The following is a 21,623-nucleotide window of genomic DNA, read 5'->3' on the forward strand; positions in this document are numbered from 1 at the left end:
CCTTTGATGATTAGACAAAGTTGCCAAAATTGCAAAAGTCACATGTTTTCCAAATAATGGAGCTACTGCAATCTTGATAAAAATTCCTTGAACAGACTCCTTTTACAAAGAACTACTCTGACCTATTCTTTTGAAAGTAACAAAAATAATTAAAATATGGCACTCCTAGCTAGAACAGAAAACATTTCTTAATCTCTTTGCTACTCACAACTGGCAAAAAAGAAAGCCTAAACATCTAATCATCTGTACATGGCACTTTTCCTACACTGCAGTTACTTTGTAGAGCTTTATAATCAATTATACTGCCTTTCTTCCTCCTACATTTGACTTTTAAACCCCCATAAAATGCAGAGAGCATCCCTAAATGAGTCAAAACTTCGTCAACATTTACATTTTGTCAACATTGTCAACATTTAAATTTTGTCAACATTGTCAACATTTCCAAACAAGTAAGTCTGCACCCTAAAACAACCATAACTAGAGAAAATAAGGGAATGTAATAGAAATATCAGCTAACTTGTACTGGCACCACAGGGTGCTACTTAGGAGTGATGTAACTAGATCACAGTATTTCATTTTTCCTCCACATGCATTTATAGTTTTTAATGAGGTGAAAATGCACTGATAACAACCAGATGTTCAGTTATGGATACCAGCTCTTAACAAGCTGCTGAAAGAAGCCTTTATAATTTAAAGCTGTGGGAACTCCATCCTGCAACAAAATGTTAGCAATAGTTTCTACATAGCAGTCATACATTTAAATACTAACATTGTATCTTTTCGCCGACTACGCAGTTCTAATCGTTAGCGTACACTCTTGAGTGCTAACATTAGCAAAACCAAAGAAAAAGCAGAGTATCCATAGCACACCCAAGGGAACCATAAATCAAACATCAACATATGGTAACATAAGGGTTATAAGGGACTGCACAAGTCTAATTGATGAAAACTGTATTTCCTATAAAATTAAACCTGAAACCTTTATGCCTGGCATTTTGTACAATGCAGCACAGCCTGTTTTTCAGAAAGGTAATTCAAGATATTTTTAATAACTCTCAGACACAGCACCACAATGTTGCAGAGTCCCAGAGTCCCTACTGCAACCTATTTCTGCCTTAAAGCACATTTGCCTTTTCCAATACAAACTAACTTTGAGAAAGATTCTCTTAAATTCCCTGTAAAAAAAAAAAAAAAAAAAAGTTATGCTTCATAATAAGGGACAGAGATCTGATATTTGTCTTCTTCCATATCCCACACCTTTCTCATTAATTTTGAGAAATACAGTCCACCTGCAATTTCCAAGTATGCTGTAGGTTGTTTTGTACACATAAATGAGCTTATTCTGCCAAGGCTGATAACCAGAGTAGGCTCAGAGGTGAGTGACATCTGCACGTACCCAAGAAAAGACTGGAACCCTCACGAATTCTGTGTCCCTGCCAAGCTCAAACTTCTTACATTTATAATCCCAGAATGGTTTGGGTTGAAATGGGACCACCAAAGCCCATCCAGTCCATCCCTGCCATGGGCAGGGACACCTCCCACTATCCCAGGCTGCTCCCAGCCCCATCCAGCCTGGCCTGGGGCACTGCCAGGGATCCAGGGGCAGCCACAGCTGCTCTGGGCACCCTGGGCCAGGGCCTGCCCACCCTCCCAGCCAGCAATTCCTAATTCCCAATGTGCCAAAATCTGTGCCTGCCCTCTGGCCGTGGGAGCCATTGCCTGGGTGCTGTCCCTGCCTGCCTTGTCCCCAGGGGCTGTGCAGCTCTCCTGGAGCCCCTGGAGGCCCTGGCAGGGGCTCTGAGGTGTCCCTGGAGCTTCTCTGGTGCAGCTGAACAGCCCCAGCTGTGCCAGGCTGGCTCCAGAGCAGAGGGGCTCCAGCCCTGGCAGCAGCTCCGTGGCCTCCTCTGCACTGGCTGCAGCAGCTCCAGCTCCTTGTGCTGCTGGAGCCAGGGCTGGGGCAGCTCTGCAGGTGGGCTCTCACCTGAGCCCAGGGGCACAGGGGCAGGATCCCCCTGCCCTGCTGCCCACGCTGGGGATCAGCCCAGGGCACAGGAGGTTTCTGGGTCCTAGTGCACATGGCTGGGGCATGTCCAGCCTTTCACAACTTCTGGGGTATAACCAGGATATACCAAAATCCTTCTCCTCAGGGCTGCTCTCCAACCAGGCTGGAACAACTATTTACCTGTGTGTGCAAACCTGTGTGCAAAATACCACACACAGGCATCCCAAGCACCTGAAGTGACATTCAGAACAAGTTCAAAAGGAAGGGGTGCAAAACGGCTGCACAGGTACCTCTGTTCCTGCATTCTGAACACGGAAATGGCATTCCATGCTTTAAAAATATTGTTGCAGTTTCAGTGAAGGAGAAAAATACAAGCTTTAACTGGGGTGCAGGCTATTCAGACAGCAGATGCCAGTTGTATCTACCCCTTCACCAAACTGCATCTGCATAACCCAAGGGACACACTAATTGTTCAAATCCCCTGTTTAGGCTATTGAATGCTCTTAACAAAATCTTTGCTGTTCTGAAAGATACTTTGAAGACCAGCTCAGCTTGGAGATTTTAATGGTCTGTCACCAAAATAATTAATCTTTGATAGTATCTTTACAGACAGACATTCTGTTACAGTGCCGTTGCAAGCTGCCAAAACTGTCTGTTCTCTCACAGGTGATCCTAAGTTCTGACACAGGGAACATTACAAGTTTGAATATTTCATCTATTCCACTCAATCTATTCCTTCCCCAAATTCACATACTAGGCTTGCAGCTCTCTTGATTAATTCCAGCTCACAAGAGAGCAGCCCTGTTTCAAGTTTCCCTTGAAACAGAACAGGGAAAGAATCTCTAGCGATAACTGACCAGGAAGAGAGAGGGAAGCAAGAAGTACACTCTCTATGAAAGCAATCCTGATCACTCTCTTGAACAAAATTAATAATAAAGTAATACCTTATAACACCTTTTTGAAAAACATAGTTGGACTGCGTATTAGAGAATGCAAGTTCTCCAGTATGTCCTTTCCCCTACTTATTTCCCTTTTGATGTATGGGAACAAAATTCTTAGTTAAGGCATTATCACACTGTTAAACGTATTCTAGTGATAAACAAGACAGTAATACATATTTTTGTAAGTGTTAGTATTTATTAGCAATCAGCAACATTCTGTTTCAGGAGAAGTTCAGCCACAAAAACTTATTTCACCAAAAGAAACCAAACTAACCACAAAACAAAAATCTTCCACATCTATCTCTTATGAAATGTAAGTTTTTGATATAGCTGAATATTAAATTATGGACAGGATTTATAATTATCTTTTTGAACAAGCCATTTTAGCATTAGATTTTACAGTAATCTAAGTGCTTCCAGCATCTGCTTCCACTTGCAGCAAGCAGATTCACACAGAAACAGAGCTGCTGAGAGCTTCAGTTGTGGAAGTGGGTGAGGAACTATCATGCTGGCATACTTTCTCCTGCTGGAAAGGCATTATGAAGGATACTGGACTACACACGGGTGCTTCCAAGAAAGAAAAATAAAACCCTGCAGGATTTATGAACATGCCTGTATATCACAGTCCTCTCAGCCCTTTGTACTTCCTCTAACCTGCTCCAAACAAAGCCTGTATGTGTTCCAGGAAGTCCTGACAAGGTCTGTGGAATGACACTTTGAATCACACCACTAATTCATTGCACTCTACCTACACAAACCCCTCGCGTTAGCGTTGACAGAGCTGCATTTAATGACAGCAATGTCTCAAAAAACATTGCATCCTTGTCAGTTTTCCAACCAAAAGAACAATCCCAGCCACGACACAGCAGAGCTCTATACTACACTGCAACAGACAATCTGAAACTCCTCCAAAGCTGCCATGCTTCAGCTGGGGCGCTACATTTTAGACACAGACTACAATGAAATTTAACACTAAAGACACTGCTCACTCTACATTTAGTAAAGTTTATCATGGGGAAAATAGTCAAAACTCATCAGAACACTTCCACAAAAGTGGAAGAACATTTTTTTTCCAAAGAACAAAGCATGCTCTCCTACATAAAACACTGAAGTATGTTTTACAACACATTTCCCAGCAAGACATGGAATCAACATTTCTCAAATACAACAGATGCATGAAAAAAAAGCCATGTAAACAAATCTGGAGATCTACAGAAACATTCCACTTATTAATTTCTCTTGTCCCTTCTTTGGACATCAATTCACCGGAATTTTAGAAATCAGTATTAAATAGCACAGTATGATTTATTTTCAATTTAAACCCCCACAGAACTGCAGAAGAACTTTAGTTGTCACCTTACTGCATACCCCAGAGCTGAAGTGACACCTCCACTGTACCTTCCCCTGTACCATGAGCACAACCATTTCCACCAGTTACTGTCTGTGTGCTGACAGGGGTACCTGAAACAAATGGAATAACTTCTGTTGATGGTTTGAACTGGGTGTGAGACGTTCATCATGTACTTCTTCCAACAGAATATTCAGGGCTGGCACTGGCAGCAGCTTATCATTATCCGTACTGCTCCATCACATGGAACATTCAAATACAACTATTTAAACATTATAAACCCATTACTACAAGTTTCATAGTCTCTCAAATGCTCAGTTTATAAAAAAAGACTAAATTAAAAAAAAAAAAAACCTACTTACAAGAGGGGAATTTCAACAATGAGCTGGATGAGGCAACACAGCAATTCCTCTATAAGATCTTCACACTCTGTTCCTAAAAAAGAAACACAGGAAAGGATTTCTAGGTTTTCAAATACCAAAACAAAACAAAGATTCAAACACACAAATGCAGATTATCAATATATTAAATTAAAGAACAACCACTAGAAGTTCTAGCTATTAAAGGAGATTGGATTTTTTTCCTGAAATAGAAAGCACTTGAGATTAACAGAGAAAATGGTGACGCCCTCTCTTTTTTACATAAAGAAGTAACTAATAACAAATGCATAAATTAAACGAGATGTCAGTATTGTAGGAATGTGCTAATATTTAGCACAACAAGCCTTCCTTTACTACTTACAGAAGATCATATTAAACAGTGTAATTACTAACTGTTGAACTAATCACTGGTGACTTCTCACTGGTCCACAGTTAAATGTCCTTTCAAAATCCCCTGCAGTTCACATATTTTCCCACTCTGTTTTTTTAAATCTAAGAGAAGAACAATCAGAGACAGTGTCATTTGTCTACGATTCACTGAGCAACATCATAAAAGAATGTCAAAATAATGGAGCCCCTGACCATGTCACTACTGCTCCAGAGTAATACAGATACAATGTTTTCATGGATACATATTTATCCGTTGAGGAAGTTTTACACATTTCAATGACAAGCTTGTGCATTTTAAGGGAACAGAAATTACTCTCTAGTCATATACAATGTGATAAAATGCATGCAGTGATGCAGAATTATAAAAAAACTTGCAACTATTCTAAGCAATAAAACTATTCATATTTTACATGAGTAATTTTTAAAAGCAACTGTAACAAAAGACTTTCAAGACTCATTAAAGAAAAAACTTATTAAACCACTCGAAGTTATCATACAGTACTAAATAAAACAAAAGATAAATCACTTGGCTCATCAGGATTTTTCTGCTTTCAAAAATAAAATTATGATGAGAAACCTATAACATCATAAAGAAGTGGAGGGTTTTATAGCACTGAATGGCTTAAGAGTGGCATTGCTGATAACCAACATTACAACATTGCAGCACAATAATTACCCAAATGCCTGTTTATTTTGTATTTTCAAATAATTAAGTCCTGCCATAAACACAGCTTTATAGCCAGGTTACAGAGGTGTTACTCTGCTTAACCCAAGTTTGTTCTTGAATACAGAACTCAATTTTAAGAAGCACACCAGGGGGAATATTCACTATAAAGCAAAATTATTTCTTTCCACAATCAGTTTATTAAAAACACATTAAAAATTGTCACCTAGTGAACCGCACATTCTAAAGGAAATCAGTTTTTTTATCACGGAAACACGGTTTCCTTTATATAGAATCCCCCACAAGTAACACAATGCAGCTCCTGTTAGTAAAACCAAGAACTGCTCAGATTATTTAACCTTGGACAGAAACCACAGCCAATAATGGAGCACAGATAATATATTCTAAAGTAACTTGAATGTGACACTTTCCTAAGGCTTTCTGAACCTAGAAAATGCTTATAAAGCAAGACTGCTACTAGTTTCCAACAGGTACCTAATTTTTCTCCCAACAGAAGAAAATAAGAAGAAAAAGGTTAAAAAAGTAAGGTGAAAGCATTTTTAAAACATAAATTTTTCCGCCACACTGTATGCACAACTTATATGAACAGAGAATAAGGTTATTTAAATATGAAAGAAGGCTTTTCTCTCAAGACAATTTTGAAAATAAAGGAAGAAAACGCTGGGTTAGCACAGTCACATAGAATGAAAGATGTTATTTAAAAAAAAAAAAAACTTAATTGCTGTAATCAATGTCATTCAGCTACAGTAATTAATGTATCCTTTTCCCAATGGGGGCACACACATTCTTGTTTAATTTTCATCTTGCCAAGACAATGAGGAGGATGCAAGCCAAATCTATAACGTGAGAGAGAGCTATAAACACGGAACACTCTGTGTTTTGATAAACAATGCCTCTTTCAATAGCAGGATAAAGACAATACACACAAGACTCATTCACATTAATAGATCACATACTTGGATCAAAGACCTGTAAAGCCTTGGGGAAAGTAAGAACAGGGTGAACCTGTCCAGATAAAATTAGAGCAGGGAGAAGAAATCATAGGTGTATCTTCCAAACTGCACTGCAGAAGTGACAGCAATTACACAGGTTTTAAAATGTCCAGTCATGCTGAAGTACTATTTTTTTCATCAGCTATATTTAAGTCCTCGACCATGGATTATTTCATTTTGCAAGAAATTTTATGGAGTTTGACTTTTTGGTGGGGTTTGTTTGTTTTGGATTTGGTAAATATATATATATATTTATATATATGCATACATACATATATATGTATACATATAATATATATATTTATATACCTTTGTAACTTTTTTTTTTAATAATGCATTTTTTTTTCATTTGTTTTTACTTTTTCAAAGTTACCCACATTACAGATACCGGATTAGCACACACTACACAGGTTAAATGGCTTATGAAGATGAAAGCAGAGATGCCAGGAGGCCCCAGTTCTAAAATCAGTTCAGCTCCATCTTCTCAAGAACCTAACTACTACATTGATAAGGCCTGATCTGGTGGATGCCGAATATCTTACCTGATCAGTAAGATATTCAGGCATAACAAGGTACATCCTCATCGTAAATGCTACTTGTTTTTCTGCCCTGTTGCTCATACAGAATCTGGACACAAGTAATGAAATAAATAATTCCTAATAATAAACAGACTTAGAGGTTCCCCAGGTTTTGTGGTTTGGTCTTCAGTTCTAATTACTCCTAAAAACTTACAACTTCTGCTTGATAATAATGAGTACATAAATTGATTGCCTTCCCTCATTTCCTTTATGTGATAGCTGAACATGCATGAAATCATTTAAGGCTTGCAGTAAATGTCTTTTTATTTATTCCCCTCTCTATGTCCTCATATTTGCTTTAATACGTCACAAACAGCCCTTAGTAGCCTTATGTTTACAAATTCCTCCATAGAAAATGAATAAAGCTTCCTACTAGAGCTCAGGGAACAGGTTAAATGAATCAATAGTCTGATTTGAACTAAAATACTCAGCATGTGCTCTCTTGCACCTTTGAGTCACTACAGTTAAAGACTGCAGAAATTACAGGATATAGACGTTGGAAGGATGAATGATTCGTGTGAGTGAGACTAACTCCAACTTCAGCTGAGCAGATGTTGATTCCAGTTTGGGATTTATTGATATCAAGACATTTTCAGCTGAATCTTGAAGGATATGGGTTTAGACTCTCTGTGGATTTTCCCGCAATCAAAATTCTGAAATCTTCCCCAAAATTATAAGCAAATTTCAGTTACGGATGAAGAGGCAAAGTCTACACCATCTGAAACTCCTCAAAAAGAACACATTTCTGTTAATGGTAAGCCTTCTTTTGAAGGAAATCAATAACACACTATTAGCAACTCAACTCAGGGCAATTTATTTGTTAAGCTAAAGTACACACATGCACTCAGCCTTCAAAAAAATTCCATTTTATGACACAAAGCAAGGTTGCACAGCTTTCTTCTGATCCTCAAGCGCAGTGCAGCAGGAAAAAGTATGAACTGGACATTCAGAAAAAGTGAAAGCATATGAACTGCAAAATCTGAGATAAGTCAAATATGAAACTTGCTATCTGAACAATTGTGACTATGTCATACATAGTCTATATTTCTGAGCAGTCAGTGACAGGGATGTTTTCCATACACAGGACTCTCACAGATTATAAGTATACACTTCTCCCTGACACACCAAATATCCCAGAGCAGATGCTGATTGCAGTGTGAGCATCCTGACGTGCTGACACTGCAGTTATGTTCTATAAGCTCCCAGGTGCTGCACTTAATTCAGAGAGCATGGCACCAGAAGATATTGTCCAGTCAGAAGGACAAAAATATGATGTTCATAGGGAAACAAACACCACTATATAGTGATTTTCCAAAGGAGTTGTGAGATGATCCTGAAAGGAACAATAACCTTTTCTCAGAAGGCTAAGAGACTGAACAAAGCATATGAATTTTCTACCACAGGGTAGAGAGGTTGTTTGTGGTTTTGGGTGATTGCACTGTTATCTTCAATGACTACTGATCAGGCAGTAAGGAAATACAGAAATTTCAAAATTCAGACATGGTATTAAAACTTCTTTTAATTTGGATATTTTATTTACATCAAACAGTTCATATAACAATATCTTTCATAAGTCTTTGTTTTATCCTCACAATTGAAGAATTATAAATAATGCCAAGCTCTGGTAAATGAAAAAATAGTATGGATGACTAAGAACTTAATTTTTAAAAACCCTGTTCACCAAAGATAGTAAAATTTCCATAAAAGTGCTAATAAATCTATGTAAAATTAGGAGCAATATAGGAATAATAATATTCTAATAACATATTAATAATTTTATAATAAAAATATATCACAATAGCAGGAATATTCTATTTTCCAAAAAGTAGACATCAAAAATTCAAGAAAGCTACACCTAATTAATAAAAATACAAACACACCACTTCATTTTCTTCTGCTTACTTTTAACAGGCCCTAGCACAACTACAGTTTATTACAATTCCTTCATGATACTTCATCTTCCTATAGCTGAGCATAAGCCTTATTACCACCTTCTGTAGATATTTAAAAGTAAGATTTTTAGGACTCAAACCAAATGGCTATGTAACCTCAGCATGTTATGAACCTCAACACCCTCAGGAAGTTCACAGGAACCATCTCCAATTGGAAACCCAAAGAGGAGCCAAGGAGCAGCTCATTTCCTGCCTCACCAGCAGACCACACACAATTACTTTCCTAATCAACAACATCCCATGAACAATCTGCTCAGAGGTAATTGCTAAGTACATTTGCCATCAATATGCACAGAATTACTGCTAATAAATGTCATTGTGAATTACAGTCAAGTGCTACTAGACATGGTATTAGCATGAGTCTACCCTGGTGACAAGAATCACTTTCCATACCACACTGTGAGGAACTCCCAGTGCAAGGAATAAAGATCACAGGGGTTCCGGCTGACAAAAGTCTCAGCTTTTCCACCCATTCCACTGTGGCATGCTGCATGCTGAAGCAAGAAGTGAGCCATTTCTTTAATCCAGGAATAAACCCACAGGCAGTCTGCAGGGATAGCTTATACACAAGCAGATACTCCTTTCCAGTGCATCAGCGAGCTGACTTCCCTACTAGAGATCACTCATCACAGTTTAAATACATTAAACCATTTCAACATGTAGCACTTAATCCTTTGGCACCACAGCTCTGATTTCCCCAGAGCAATGGCAGGAGCCAAGGAGTTAAACAGATTTTAATGAACAGTTTTCACTGCTGGATGAGCAAGCAGTGACTCGGTGCTCTCAACATGTGTCCTCCTTGCAGGAAATCCACAGTCAGACACTCTTGGTTCTCACACCATGCACTCACTCTGCTCCAGCATTCTGAGACTTTTTGGGCTTCATGCAACATGCAATTAAACACTGAACAGTGTTTGCCCTGGACTTGGCAGTGCTGGGTTGACTTGATGATCTTAGCGGGCTTTTCCAGCCAAAATGATTCCATGATTTACCCCAAAGCAAGAGAAATCAAGGTTCCCATGGCAGCATTATCCATCATGCACTTCATGAGAGCATCTTGATACAGGGCTACACCAAGATTTGTGGCAGACAGTGCGACTGATTTTGAATGTATTTCTATTATTCTTGTTCAAAGACAAGTTTCTTCCCTGAGCATCTCTCCTGCCACCTTCCATCTTGCATAATATACACACCATTTCCTGGACATCGGCCAATCTTAGTAATTCTGCCTAAATTCTGTAAAAGCTATTGCCCCCAAATTAAATTTTAGCAGGTGCTCTCTCAAGGGGTCAATTCCAACCATAGGACTGTTACTTTCCTTCACTAGATCTCTAAAAATAGCATTAATTCCACTTTGTGGCTGCTGTTGGTTTATAAAAAAATATGTGAAAAGATGCACTGAATTGCAACATCAGTGTTCCAAGGTTCATTCATTGCCACCTTCACCTCAATTCCTCTGAAGAGGACCATTATCACCTTTCAAACTGTTTGAAAATCACTAAAGCTCAGGCTGATCTACAGCACCACATCTCAACAACTGTTCAAAAAAATCCAGATTAAGCTAAATCAAACTCTCTAGGACTTAATTTCTGGTTTTAAAGCAAAGTTTGGGATTCTGAGTCTAAAAAACATAGAATCATAGAGATATTTAGATCTAAAGGACCTGAGGGAAAAGACCCTTAAGATCAAGTACAATCATTAAAGTAACTCACTAGTCTAGCAGTAAACCATGTCCCTGTGTGCCACATCTACAAACATCAGGACATTTAAGTTTTTCATTGGATGTTACACTTGCACTTGTGTGTACCCACCATATGAGCTTGGTCCTGCTTTCTCTTCATAAGTAAAATGAAGTTGCAACTCCTCTTCTGACATTCGACTGATGAATACTTTCAGCAAACAGCAAATAATGAACAGTGCATTGTGAGCCTGCCAGATAAAGAGGTGGCTAGAAAAGAACAAACAAGAATCAGTAACACTCCACCAGCAAACTTGCATCAAAAGCCACAAGAAAATAAATGTCAGAGTAGACAAAGTTCTACAGTTGAAGCAAGGAAAAGTGTTTAAGCAGGGAGTCTGCAGTTGACAGAAAACACAATGGGAATGTATTCAAAAGTAGTTTAGAAAATACAACCTTATCCCTAACTACATTTGTGCCATTAAAAACACCACAGTAGACAGAACTCTTTGAGAAACTCACCAAACAGATCAGCAAACTTCTACAGGTCTCTAGAGCTATGGACTCAAGGCACACAGACATTTGAAAACTTCCAGCAGGTTCAGACCTGAAAGCTTCCGGGCTCCCTGAACCTTAGCCCTTTTCCCAGGTGAACAGCTTTCAGGTGACAGTAGGCATTTATGGACTTCATGAGCACCATACAGCAAAATTTTTCTTATGCAATACACACAAATATTTTCCAAGTTTTCTGAATGAAAGGGAAATACAGCTGCATAAAATTCTTTGAGCCCCAGTAAGCCCTGCTGGGGATCCCATGCAGCAGCACAGAGTCAATTATTGCCGAAAGCTGTACTTTCAAGTTATTTTAGGATTAAAACAGTAACAGCTATCTGGGCAGAAATAACTTCTTACTTTAGATGCAAGCAAAAAACTTGATGACAGTCATGGGAGCAAGGAGGAATTCCAGCCCCAGATCTGATGAAAATGGGACATTTTTCTGTGGGTGTGAGGGAACAACTACAGAAAGCCTCCTGCAAAAAAAACCCCACAGTGCTGCACAAGTAACCTACTGGGAGTTCTCTCCTACTGCTGAATGGGGCCAACAAAACCAACAGCAGCTGCATGACATAACCTGAAAGCAGTATTTTGATACATATTTACATCTTCATAGATATAGATATTTAAAATATTTCCAAGATAGAATACTGGCTCATACATTAAGTTCAACTTAGAAGTTTAGATAATTTTTAAAGATTTCTAAGGCAGTAGTACCCATACCTTACACCATTTATATAAAAATGTGTTCATCTAACATACAAATATGTATTTTTGCGTAGTAATCTACTTACCTATTACACTTAATTTCTGTGTTTAGAGAAGTACTAGACACTTGCTCTGTTTCAAACAGCAGTTTAAGAGAATTCTAAGGTTTGGTCTATGAGCAGTGTAGAAAAATTCAACAGCTAGCAAGAAAAGGAACACCTAAAAAATTAAATGACACACACAGCTTTTTTCTGAGAACTTACTTCTGACATTCTGCTGAAATTTTTAACTCTTTGGTTCTAGAAAGAAAGACTTTAATCAATGACCCAAGGTTCCCTGTTCGAGGATTCTTCTCAACTAGATGAGGAAAAAAAAGATACAATTAAAAAGTATACATAAGCTGACACTATCTAGTTCAAATGACATTTAGAAAAAAAAGCAAATTTCAACGTCTCAAATATTTCTAAATAAAGTACAGCATGTCTTGGTTTTCTGTACAGGCATTCCTCTTTCAAGATTCTCTAGTACATGGTTTATTAGTCCAAAATTGTTCTCTAAATACCATTAATCCTAGATTTAAAATATCCCAAACATGGGATACTCATACTCAAACCAATTCTTTCCCATACTTGTCTGCAGCACAACAGCCTCCCATCAGAAAACTGGGCAGGTCTTCACAACTACCTTCCACCATCTCGCAACATCACTGATCACATTTATATCACCCCTTCCTCCCATCCTCTAATTCCTTCCCCTTACTGAGCAGCTTAAAGGGCAAAGGGAAAAAGACATAGTAGAGATGGAAATATTTGTTTTAAATCTGGCAGTCATATCAAGTTCTGTACAAGAGTTAACAATGGAGGTAAAGGTTTGGGGTACACATAAACACACTCTTTACACTGCTTTAATTTTAGTTGGGCAATATATACAAATAGAATGATAAAGGCATGAATGTGGGATCAGAACAGGGATGCTGTTTCCCAATTTTTCTGGTAAAGTATATGGAAAAAATATGATAAAATGTCTCACCTAAAGACTTGCAGACTGAGATTGTGGCTTCTTCCAAGAGCTTTAAATCAGCACTACGCAAGAGGAAAAGAAAACAAAACTGGTTACACAAGCAATTGAGTTCCTGTACTAGAAGTGAAAATTCAGTACAAAACAGTAATAAAATCTTTCTATGAAGCACTTAATTTTAGCCATCCATTAGCTTGTTGAGGTCAGTTTGTCCAACCTCCCTGCTCAAGCAGGATCTCATAAAGCCAGCACACCCTGACTGTGTCCAGGTGGCTTTTGAGTATCCTCACAAGCTCTCTGAGCAACTCATTCCAATGCTCTGTCATCCCAACATCAGGCAATGCAATATTCTTTTGAAGCACAGCAACTATAAAAAAGGAAACTAATATTCAAAAGTGAAATGTCTATCAGAGTGAAATCATGTCAGTGTTTTCTCCCATGGAACAACAGACAGGATGAGAGAAAACGGCCTCAAGCTGTGCAAAGGGAGATTTAGGTTGGATATTGGGGAAAATCCCTCCATGGAAAGGGCTGTCCAGCCCTGGCACAGCAGCCCAGGGCAGTGGTGGAATCCCTGTTTCTGGAGGGGTTTAAAAGCTGTGCAGTTGTGGCACCTGGGAATAGGGGTTAGTGGTGGCCTTGGCAGTGCTGGGGAATGGTTGGACTCCGTGTTCTTCGTGGGCTTTTCCAACCTAAACAATTCTGTGATTCCATGTGCATTTTATTACTGCTAGTTTTGCAGTTTCAGTGCTGCCATACTCAGTTTGGTGTTACCGAAAATACAAATAGAACAGCAGCCTACAGAAAGAACTTGAAATTTTTTACAAGAAATTTCACACAAAATGATGCACTTTTAAAAACACAAATAAAAGAAACCTCAATCTGACATTTAATCTCAAGCTAACCAGCTCTTTCCTTTTAACCAATGTTATTATACTAGCACAACAATCACATCAGATGCAGCAAATTGTTGCTAACTTCATTAATTGCCTCGTGATACGCCACAGAAAAACATTATCTGAAAAGAACAATAAAGCACTAAAGCAAAACCTGACAGCAACCACTGAAACCACATCAGCTGCATCAAACACATACTTCTGACCTATGAGTGCAGGGCAACTGATCTTCAAAAACATCCTTAACAGATGGGAAAAAAAGACAAATCATCAGACACTGTGTTTAATGCCACACTGAGCAATATGAATATTAATAACTAAAGGGCACCCTGTTCCACCATTCTCATCATTACAATTTTTTCCTTCTATCTTGTCTGAATCCACCCTCTTCTAGTTTAAAACGATCACCTCTTGTCATATCATGAACTGCTCATATTATGAACATGTGAACATATTGTATCTACTGCTCAGTGTTTTGGAAGAGATGGTAGAGCCTCTATACAGACTGAATATACAGCCTGACCTTCAAGGACTTCTGAAGTTCAAAAAATTAAAGGATGGTCAATAAACTTAGTTCAACACTTGCAATCATAACACAATCCTTTTTAAATTTACATAGTAACCCAGTTTACAGCACTGTTGCATCAACCTGAGGTTATCGGTGGTGCTGTGTGGGAAGCTGCTTAACAAGCTCCAGTGCTGAAAACCCTGTGGAGCCATGCTCTTGGAAGCTGTGGAGTTTGAGCTGTTCCCCAGCACATGAGGACTAGAAGATACTGTAAAAAGAGCAGTCAAAAAAATTATTTCAAAACTCTTCAACAGGAAATTATTCAGGATAGACACATCAAATTAGGTTTTAAGATGCCTGCAAATTTTATTGTATATCAGACTAATTTACTGTGCAGTGAGCTGACAGCTTAGACAGCTCTTCACCTACAGCTGAATATCCTAAGACAGCTTTAAATTACACAGATTGGCTTGTCCTGATATCAATTACCAGCATTCATTCTTCTCTTACAAACTGCTTTGAAACACAAGATTCAGAAAGAACAAACTTACACTTTGATATATACTTTAAAAATATTAGGCTTGGTCTCAAAGGTGGTCTCTTGTTCCAGCACTACAAACATGCAGAGTAATTAAAAACAAATGGTATTGAGCAAGAACCACCAGCACGCCACCAGCAACTACGGACAACACAGTTTTCTAGGTCTATGTGACCTTACGCTTTAAAAAAAAACAAAAACTTCTAAATTTGCCCAGCTGGCTGCTTGTCATCAGGATTTATTCCTTCCCAAGACCTGGCAAGCAGGGAGGGTGAATATTACAATGGACAACAACTCAGTAGAGAGTTTTAGGTACTGAAAAATCATAATGTAACACAACATGACTCCTCCCACTATCCAAAGATCCTGGGGACACAGTCAGAGTGGTAATTGCTCCAGGATTTAAACCCTAAATGCAGACATTCAGCTTTTGAATTATGGTTCATTTTCTCCCTAATTTCTAAGGTTAGGTTTCAAAGTACAGCATTCTTACAGATTTTTTTTTCTTCTCTTTTGAGTTATTAAAACCCACACAGAGTCCTCAAAAAATTCCACAGAGTTGTTTAGTTTCTACAAGTTGCCAGGATCAAAACCAGTGGCAAAGCAAGCAAGGCTTTCAGATCTTCAGCAAAGCTTTTAACACTACAGTAATTCTTTTTCATACTAAAATGAAGTTTAATGTTTAAAAATTAACTACAGCCCACGGCCTCTTATTCATACAACAAGAACACAAAAGTGAATTTTGCCACATTCAAGATGAGGCAACAACTACTGTAAAATTTCAATTCACTCAAACGAAATGGGAATTTCTGCTGTAATTCCCCCCACCTAGTGAGGGGGAATTACAGCAGAAATACCACCCCAACAGACAGACACCACTGAAATGCATCCCCAGGGATGGACTCACAGAGACAGTATCGTGGAGGGGTACAAAAAGTAGCAACTCATTCCTAAGTACCATGGGCCAAACTTAGCAGTGACTTTCTTTCCTTTGATTGGGCAGGAAAGAGAAGTGAGAGACATGGAAAAAAGCAGCCTGGGTATTTTCTTGTGAAGTGAAGAGACAGAAGGTAAATAACATTAAGATTTGGACAGAAGATGCCAGAGCCAAGATTCACAAGTTGGCACAAAAGAAACAGTACAACCAAGTGTGGTACCAATTTTTCTCTACAGTCCCCGTGGAAATAACATCTGGTTAATGAATTAATGTAAAAATGGAAACTCAACACTGAAACATCTGTCCTTTCATTATGCCACAGAGAACACTGTTAATAAGTACTTGAATTGTATTTCAGTCCTAACAAGAGCAAGGACTGATAAAGTGAAGCTTCACTGCACTGATCACATAAAAGTTCCAATTCTCTCTGAATTGAAACTCTCACCTGAATTAGAACTCTCACCTGAGGAATACAGACTGCCCTGTTGTCAAATACATGTCTGGAGCACAAGTCTGATGAGAAGCAGCTGAGGGAGCTGGGCAGGGGCTGAGCCTGGAGTAAAGGAGGCTCAGGGGGGCCCTTGTGGCTCTGCACAGCTCCTGACAGGAGGGGACAGCCGGGGGGGAACAGGGACAGGAGCAGAGGGAACGGCCTCAGGCTGGGCCAGAGGAAATTCAGTTTGGATATTGAGGAAAATTCCTTCATGGAAAGGGCTGTCCAGCCCTGGCACAGCTGCCCTGGGCAGTGTTGCCTGGAGTTGCCATCATGGGAGGAATTTAAAAGCCATGTGGATGTAGCATTTGGTGACAAGGGTTAGAACACATAAAAGTAAAGAACGGATTTGTTAAGGATGGAGTGTAAAACATTCCCTGCTCTATGAGAAACGTTTGATATATTCACAATGTGAAACAGATTATCTATTGCTAGTAACAAACAGGCAGTGAGTATGAAAAGTCAACTCTGCCTGCTGCTTGATGGCTCTGCTGAGCATCAGCAGGAGAAACCCAGGCATTCCAGTAACATCCAGGAAGCTCTGCCCTGAACAAGACACCTCTATGGAAACTAGTCACCTGCATAGGGAACAAACTCTGAGGAAGGTAGGGCCCTTGCACAGGGGGCCCAAAAGAGCTGTGGCTGCTCCATCCCTGGAAGCGTCCAAGGCCAGGTTGGACAAGGCCTGGAGCAACCTGGGATAGTGGAAGGCGTCCCTGCCCATGGCAGGGGTGTGGAATGGGATGATTTTTAAGATCCCTTCCAACTCAAACTGTTCTGGGCTTCTGTGACCCCAGCTTCAAGCCATGGGCCTTTAACAGCAGGATCACAGTGACCTAGGTGAGTTTGCACAACCTGCACTGAACCACCTCGCTTCCACAGAGCAGTACATATTTACATATTCACCAGTTCCACGGTTTTCCAAGAAATGAACAAAAGGTACCACCTGATGTGGGGACTCAAACAGGCTGTGAACATAGGGGGTAAACAGAATAGATTCAAATCAGAATATTCTTAACTATACAGACTTTACTGGCTCACTTGGATACAAGCAAATTTGTGAGGTGCATGGTTGCCTCCCACACACTTTAGGAAAAAATTCCAGGCTTCACAGGAGTTCCTCCCTCATGCTGTGATCTGATGGCCAGCACTTTCAAAGTACTTAATAAAAGAAAAAAAATATATTTTATTTTATTTGCTTTTCTTTTATGTAGAGGCTAAGCCCACAGACTTCAGCAAAACTAAAATTAATACTAGTGAAATTTGCTTCCTTGACAGCACAGCCATGTTTAAAGAAAATTGGTTTGTCTTTGTTTATTTTAAAGGTATCCAAACAGGAGAGGTTTTACAGTGGCAGTGATTATTTTCTGTAACATATTAACACTATGTCATAAGAATATTTTGCACACCAATTGTCACTAAAAGCTGCTCCAGATGCAGGCAGCATCTGTGTGACCGCAGCTATCACACATCAGTGGTGAAAGTAAAGAGTAATCAAGGATAATCATTATTTCTTTGGGATTTAATCACTTTGTGTTTGCAATCACTCATCACAGTGCAGAGTTTCTTCATCAGGAAATTAGTTTCCTGTAAGAAAACCTCTTTTCAATAGAAATGGGAAAGAATGGCAAATTGAGCAGTCTATTAACCAATAAAATTTCATTGTTTTCAAAGACTGTGGATTTTTATTTCTGGCTTCTCACAACCAAAAAGCAGTATCCTGTAGTTAGCAGAATGTTTTTGTAAAAAATATTACTTTCAAACGAAAAGGAAGGGAAAAAAAGAAAAAGAAAAAAAAAAAGCAAAAACAAAACAGTGGCATAATAAATAGGATTATTTTTAAATGGTTCAATTCAGCTGCCTCACTTTAAATTTACTAACAATCAGTCTTCAGCAAAACCATAATTATTAAGACAGTGAAGGTTGTTTCCTGGCAGCAGCCAGCTTTGAAGAATGTGGTTTTATCCGCTTTTCTTTTAACAGCACCACAATAGAAGATGTTTCAAAGTTGCAGTGGCTTCTCTTATAGCATCTCCACACAGCAAGAGAAAGCATTCTGCCTAAAAGCTGAAATTATAAACATATTCACATCATATTACCTGCCCTTAGCATGGTAAGAAAAAGACCCAAACCAAAGCAGACAAGTACCCCTCTAAAAAAGGAGGGGGGAAAAAACAAAACAAGCAGCTTTCCTGACAGTTTTTTTCCTCAATGTAAGGCCTTTTTTATTTGCCATTGAACACAAAACAGAAGAACCAGCCCATTGACTAAATTCATACCGTGGGAAAGCTGATTTTAATGGCATAGTTGGAGGACAGACATCAAAGAGTATAAGGCAGCATATGATTTATTGCACCATTTAAAAAATGTACCATGTTAAGGAAACATAAAAGCTTCCCATCTCTATGTCTTTCCATTAAAGGCCCATGCACATTATTCTTGAACCACCAACTCATTTATAATTCTGGGGAAGGAACAAAGCAGAACAGTAAATATTAAGCACATGATTTTCAGCAAGTTCTGCTTTAGTTAACTTTAAGTTTTCCATCAGAAAATAATTGTAACTAATACCACCACTAAGGAGGAGGCTGCATTCTTGGTAGCAAATCACAGAAAATCCAGACAAACACAAAGTCTGCCTAGACTGAGAGCTAACACTCCAAAGCAAGCCTCATAGCTCTTAATCCTGACAGTAACTAAAAAAATCATCCAGAGAAGCTGTATTTAATTTTTCCAATAACCAAATGCTACTGGAGTTATAGGGCAGTCACCTAAAATACAGAAGTGGCAGATTTATACAGATTTTAATTCAGGTCCCACAAGTCCATTCTGTGCAACAAATAAGGATCTGTGAAGGAAAAAAAAAAAAAACAGGAACATGCAGGAGTGTGAAACTGGAGTACCAAGTACTTCCTAATGGCTGAAACCAGAAATGCCTCAGCAGACACTTCAGCAGTACCTGCTCAGCACGCATGATTTGCTTTATGGAAGATGATATTGCAATAAACCTTTTACAGTGAAAAGTGTGAGACAACCTAAAACTAAACTGCTGGAGCTGTTCCTTGGACTGTCATTTATGTCTGTACCACTTATCTGCTCCCACTCCTAGGCTGTGAGAGGGCCCAGGGGCTTTCTTTATGTGCCAGATAGCCAGGCTGGCTCTGGCTGTCACTATTCACTCATGCCAGGGGAGTCACAGGCAGCCAGCAGGAATTCACCATCAGCTCATTTCTGATTACTGACAGCTGAGAGTCCCTCTTAATATTTGCCTAATTATTAAGAAAATCAACAGTATGAGAGGAAGAACAAACAGCCCAGGAAGGCAGTATATTGGACTCCTCAGAGCAAGCTCTGCTTTGACCACACTCTCCTGTTCAGTTTTGGATGGCAAAGCAGGTTTAAGCAATCCCACCTTATAGCTTAATAGGCTGCTGTGCCCCAAAAAATCAATCCCTCATCATGCCAGAATTGTTTTGTGGTACCAAGCCATGAATCACTGTAGGGAATTATCTTGGCTGAAAAAATAAACACTTCTGCTGTGTTTTCCAGATAGATTAGCTCCTAATTAAACCTACAGAAGAACAATATAAACACTGGAAGAGATAGTGAAACGGCAAGAGCATCCTGCATCAATGCTGACAGAGACACAGCAACTTTGCAGTAGGCAGCACTGGTATTTGGCAAACTTTCCCATACAGAAACAAACTATTCCATATAGAAAACTACCTTGTTTTCTTCACCAAAAGAAACTACCTTGTGTTCTTGACCAAAAAGTCAACAGGATTGAAAAAAATAAAACCCAGTAAAGAAGGCATGGCTGAGGAAATAAGCAATGCTAAACAATTTCACATGGAATCAGAAAAAGAGAGATTAACCCATTCAGACAGGTAGAGGTCAAAAAAAACCAAAACAAAAACAAAAAAAAAAAGAGAACCACGAAGATGAGACATGGAAAAAAGGAGGAAGAGATCAACCAAACTGAAAGGGGAAAGAGAGAAAAGCAAAACAAGGACAAATTAAGAAATACAAAGTGCCAGGAGACACAAAGCATAAGAAAATTAAGACAGCAGAGCGCCGGAAGTGGTGCTATTTTAAGATCTGGTATCATGTATTCATGTTTCTTGAAGTAACAAGACATTCCTCATCTCTCAAGCCAAGGCACAAAGGCTACTGTTCCACAAAAGATCCAGCTCTGTTTGACACCTGGGATCTACCACACCTGGACTAACTTGGAACAGCTTCTGTAAAGCAAAGCACTAGTCACAAGTTCCTAACTAGAAAAAGCATACATGGAAAAGTGTTAAAAACCCCACAAACTTTCTTACACACTGATTCAGATTTCCCTTGGAATCCTTCTTTGCAGATACTGTTTCCTTGCTATGGTCAATGCTTCTTGACAAAAAGGGGAATTTGTTGGGCATCTGTTGCTGAAAGGAGTAAATCTACCCCAGCCCCATCATTTCCACACCTTGCTTGGATAATCTGGGTTTGGCTGATTGCTTTTCCTACCAACATAAACTTTTCTACCACATTCTAGTGATTTTCTCTGCCTCTTCCCCTATGGTACTGACATGTGTAGAACAGAATTACATCCAAAGCAGCACCCAGAGAAGACAGCCCTCTTTTCCCTGGGAATCGCATCAGTCCCATCTTTGCAAAAACTTCAGGAAACAAATCTTTTACTCTGAAGTATCACCAACTGCCTCCAGAAAAAAACCAACATAAAGACCTTAAACTGCTCCAAATAATACTTGCAAACAGTCACTAGTTTTGCAACAAACCAGAAAAAGTGAATTTAAAAAGAAAACTGTAAAATTCTGTCCTGTATGACACGTGAAAACTGGCTCCTTTCCACAAATCACAAACAAGCATCTTGCTGCTGACACTTAAGCCTCATTAAAAAAAAGAGTTAACTTGGTAATTTGGAAGATTTCAATCTCAGAAATTGACAGTGACCTCTATTGTTCCATTCCTGCAGGCAAGGTTATCTGATATAATCAAATACTGAGGGTGCTGTGCAGCCAA

The 21,623-nt window shown here is 39.0% G+C and overlaps 1 protein-coding gene across 2 annotated transcripts in view; it reads right to left on the minus strand.

Moving 5' to 3' along the window:
- The window catches only part of DYM (dymeclin), a 210,015-nt gene that overhangs the window by 175,467 nt on the left and 12,925 nt on the right, over nt 1-21,623 (minus strand). For both annotated transcript variants that reach the window (XM_059492245.1, XM_059492246.1), the window contains exons 3-6: nt 13,239-13,291; nt 12,473-12,566; nt 11,080-11,216; nt 4,654-4,726 (exon numbers count right to left, since the gene is read on the minus strand). In XM_059492245.1, coding sequence (XP_059348228.1) covers nt 4,654-4,726; nt 11,080-11,216; nt 12,473-12,566; nt 13,239-13,291 — 357 coding nt within the window. The remainder of the gene's footprint in view (nt 1-4,653; nt 4,727-11,079; nt 11,217-12,472; nt 12,567-13,238; nt 13,292-21,623) is intronic.

The sequence above is a fragment of the Ammospiza nelsoni genome, chromosome Z (assembly GCF_027579445.1).
Source record: "Ammospiza nelsoni isolate bAmmNel1 chromosome Z, bAmmNel1.pri, whole genome shotgun sequence".
Classification (NCBI taxonomy): Eukaryota; Metazoa; Chordata; class Aves; order Passeriformes; family Passerellidae; genus Ammospiza; species Ammospiza nelsoni.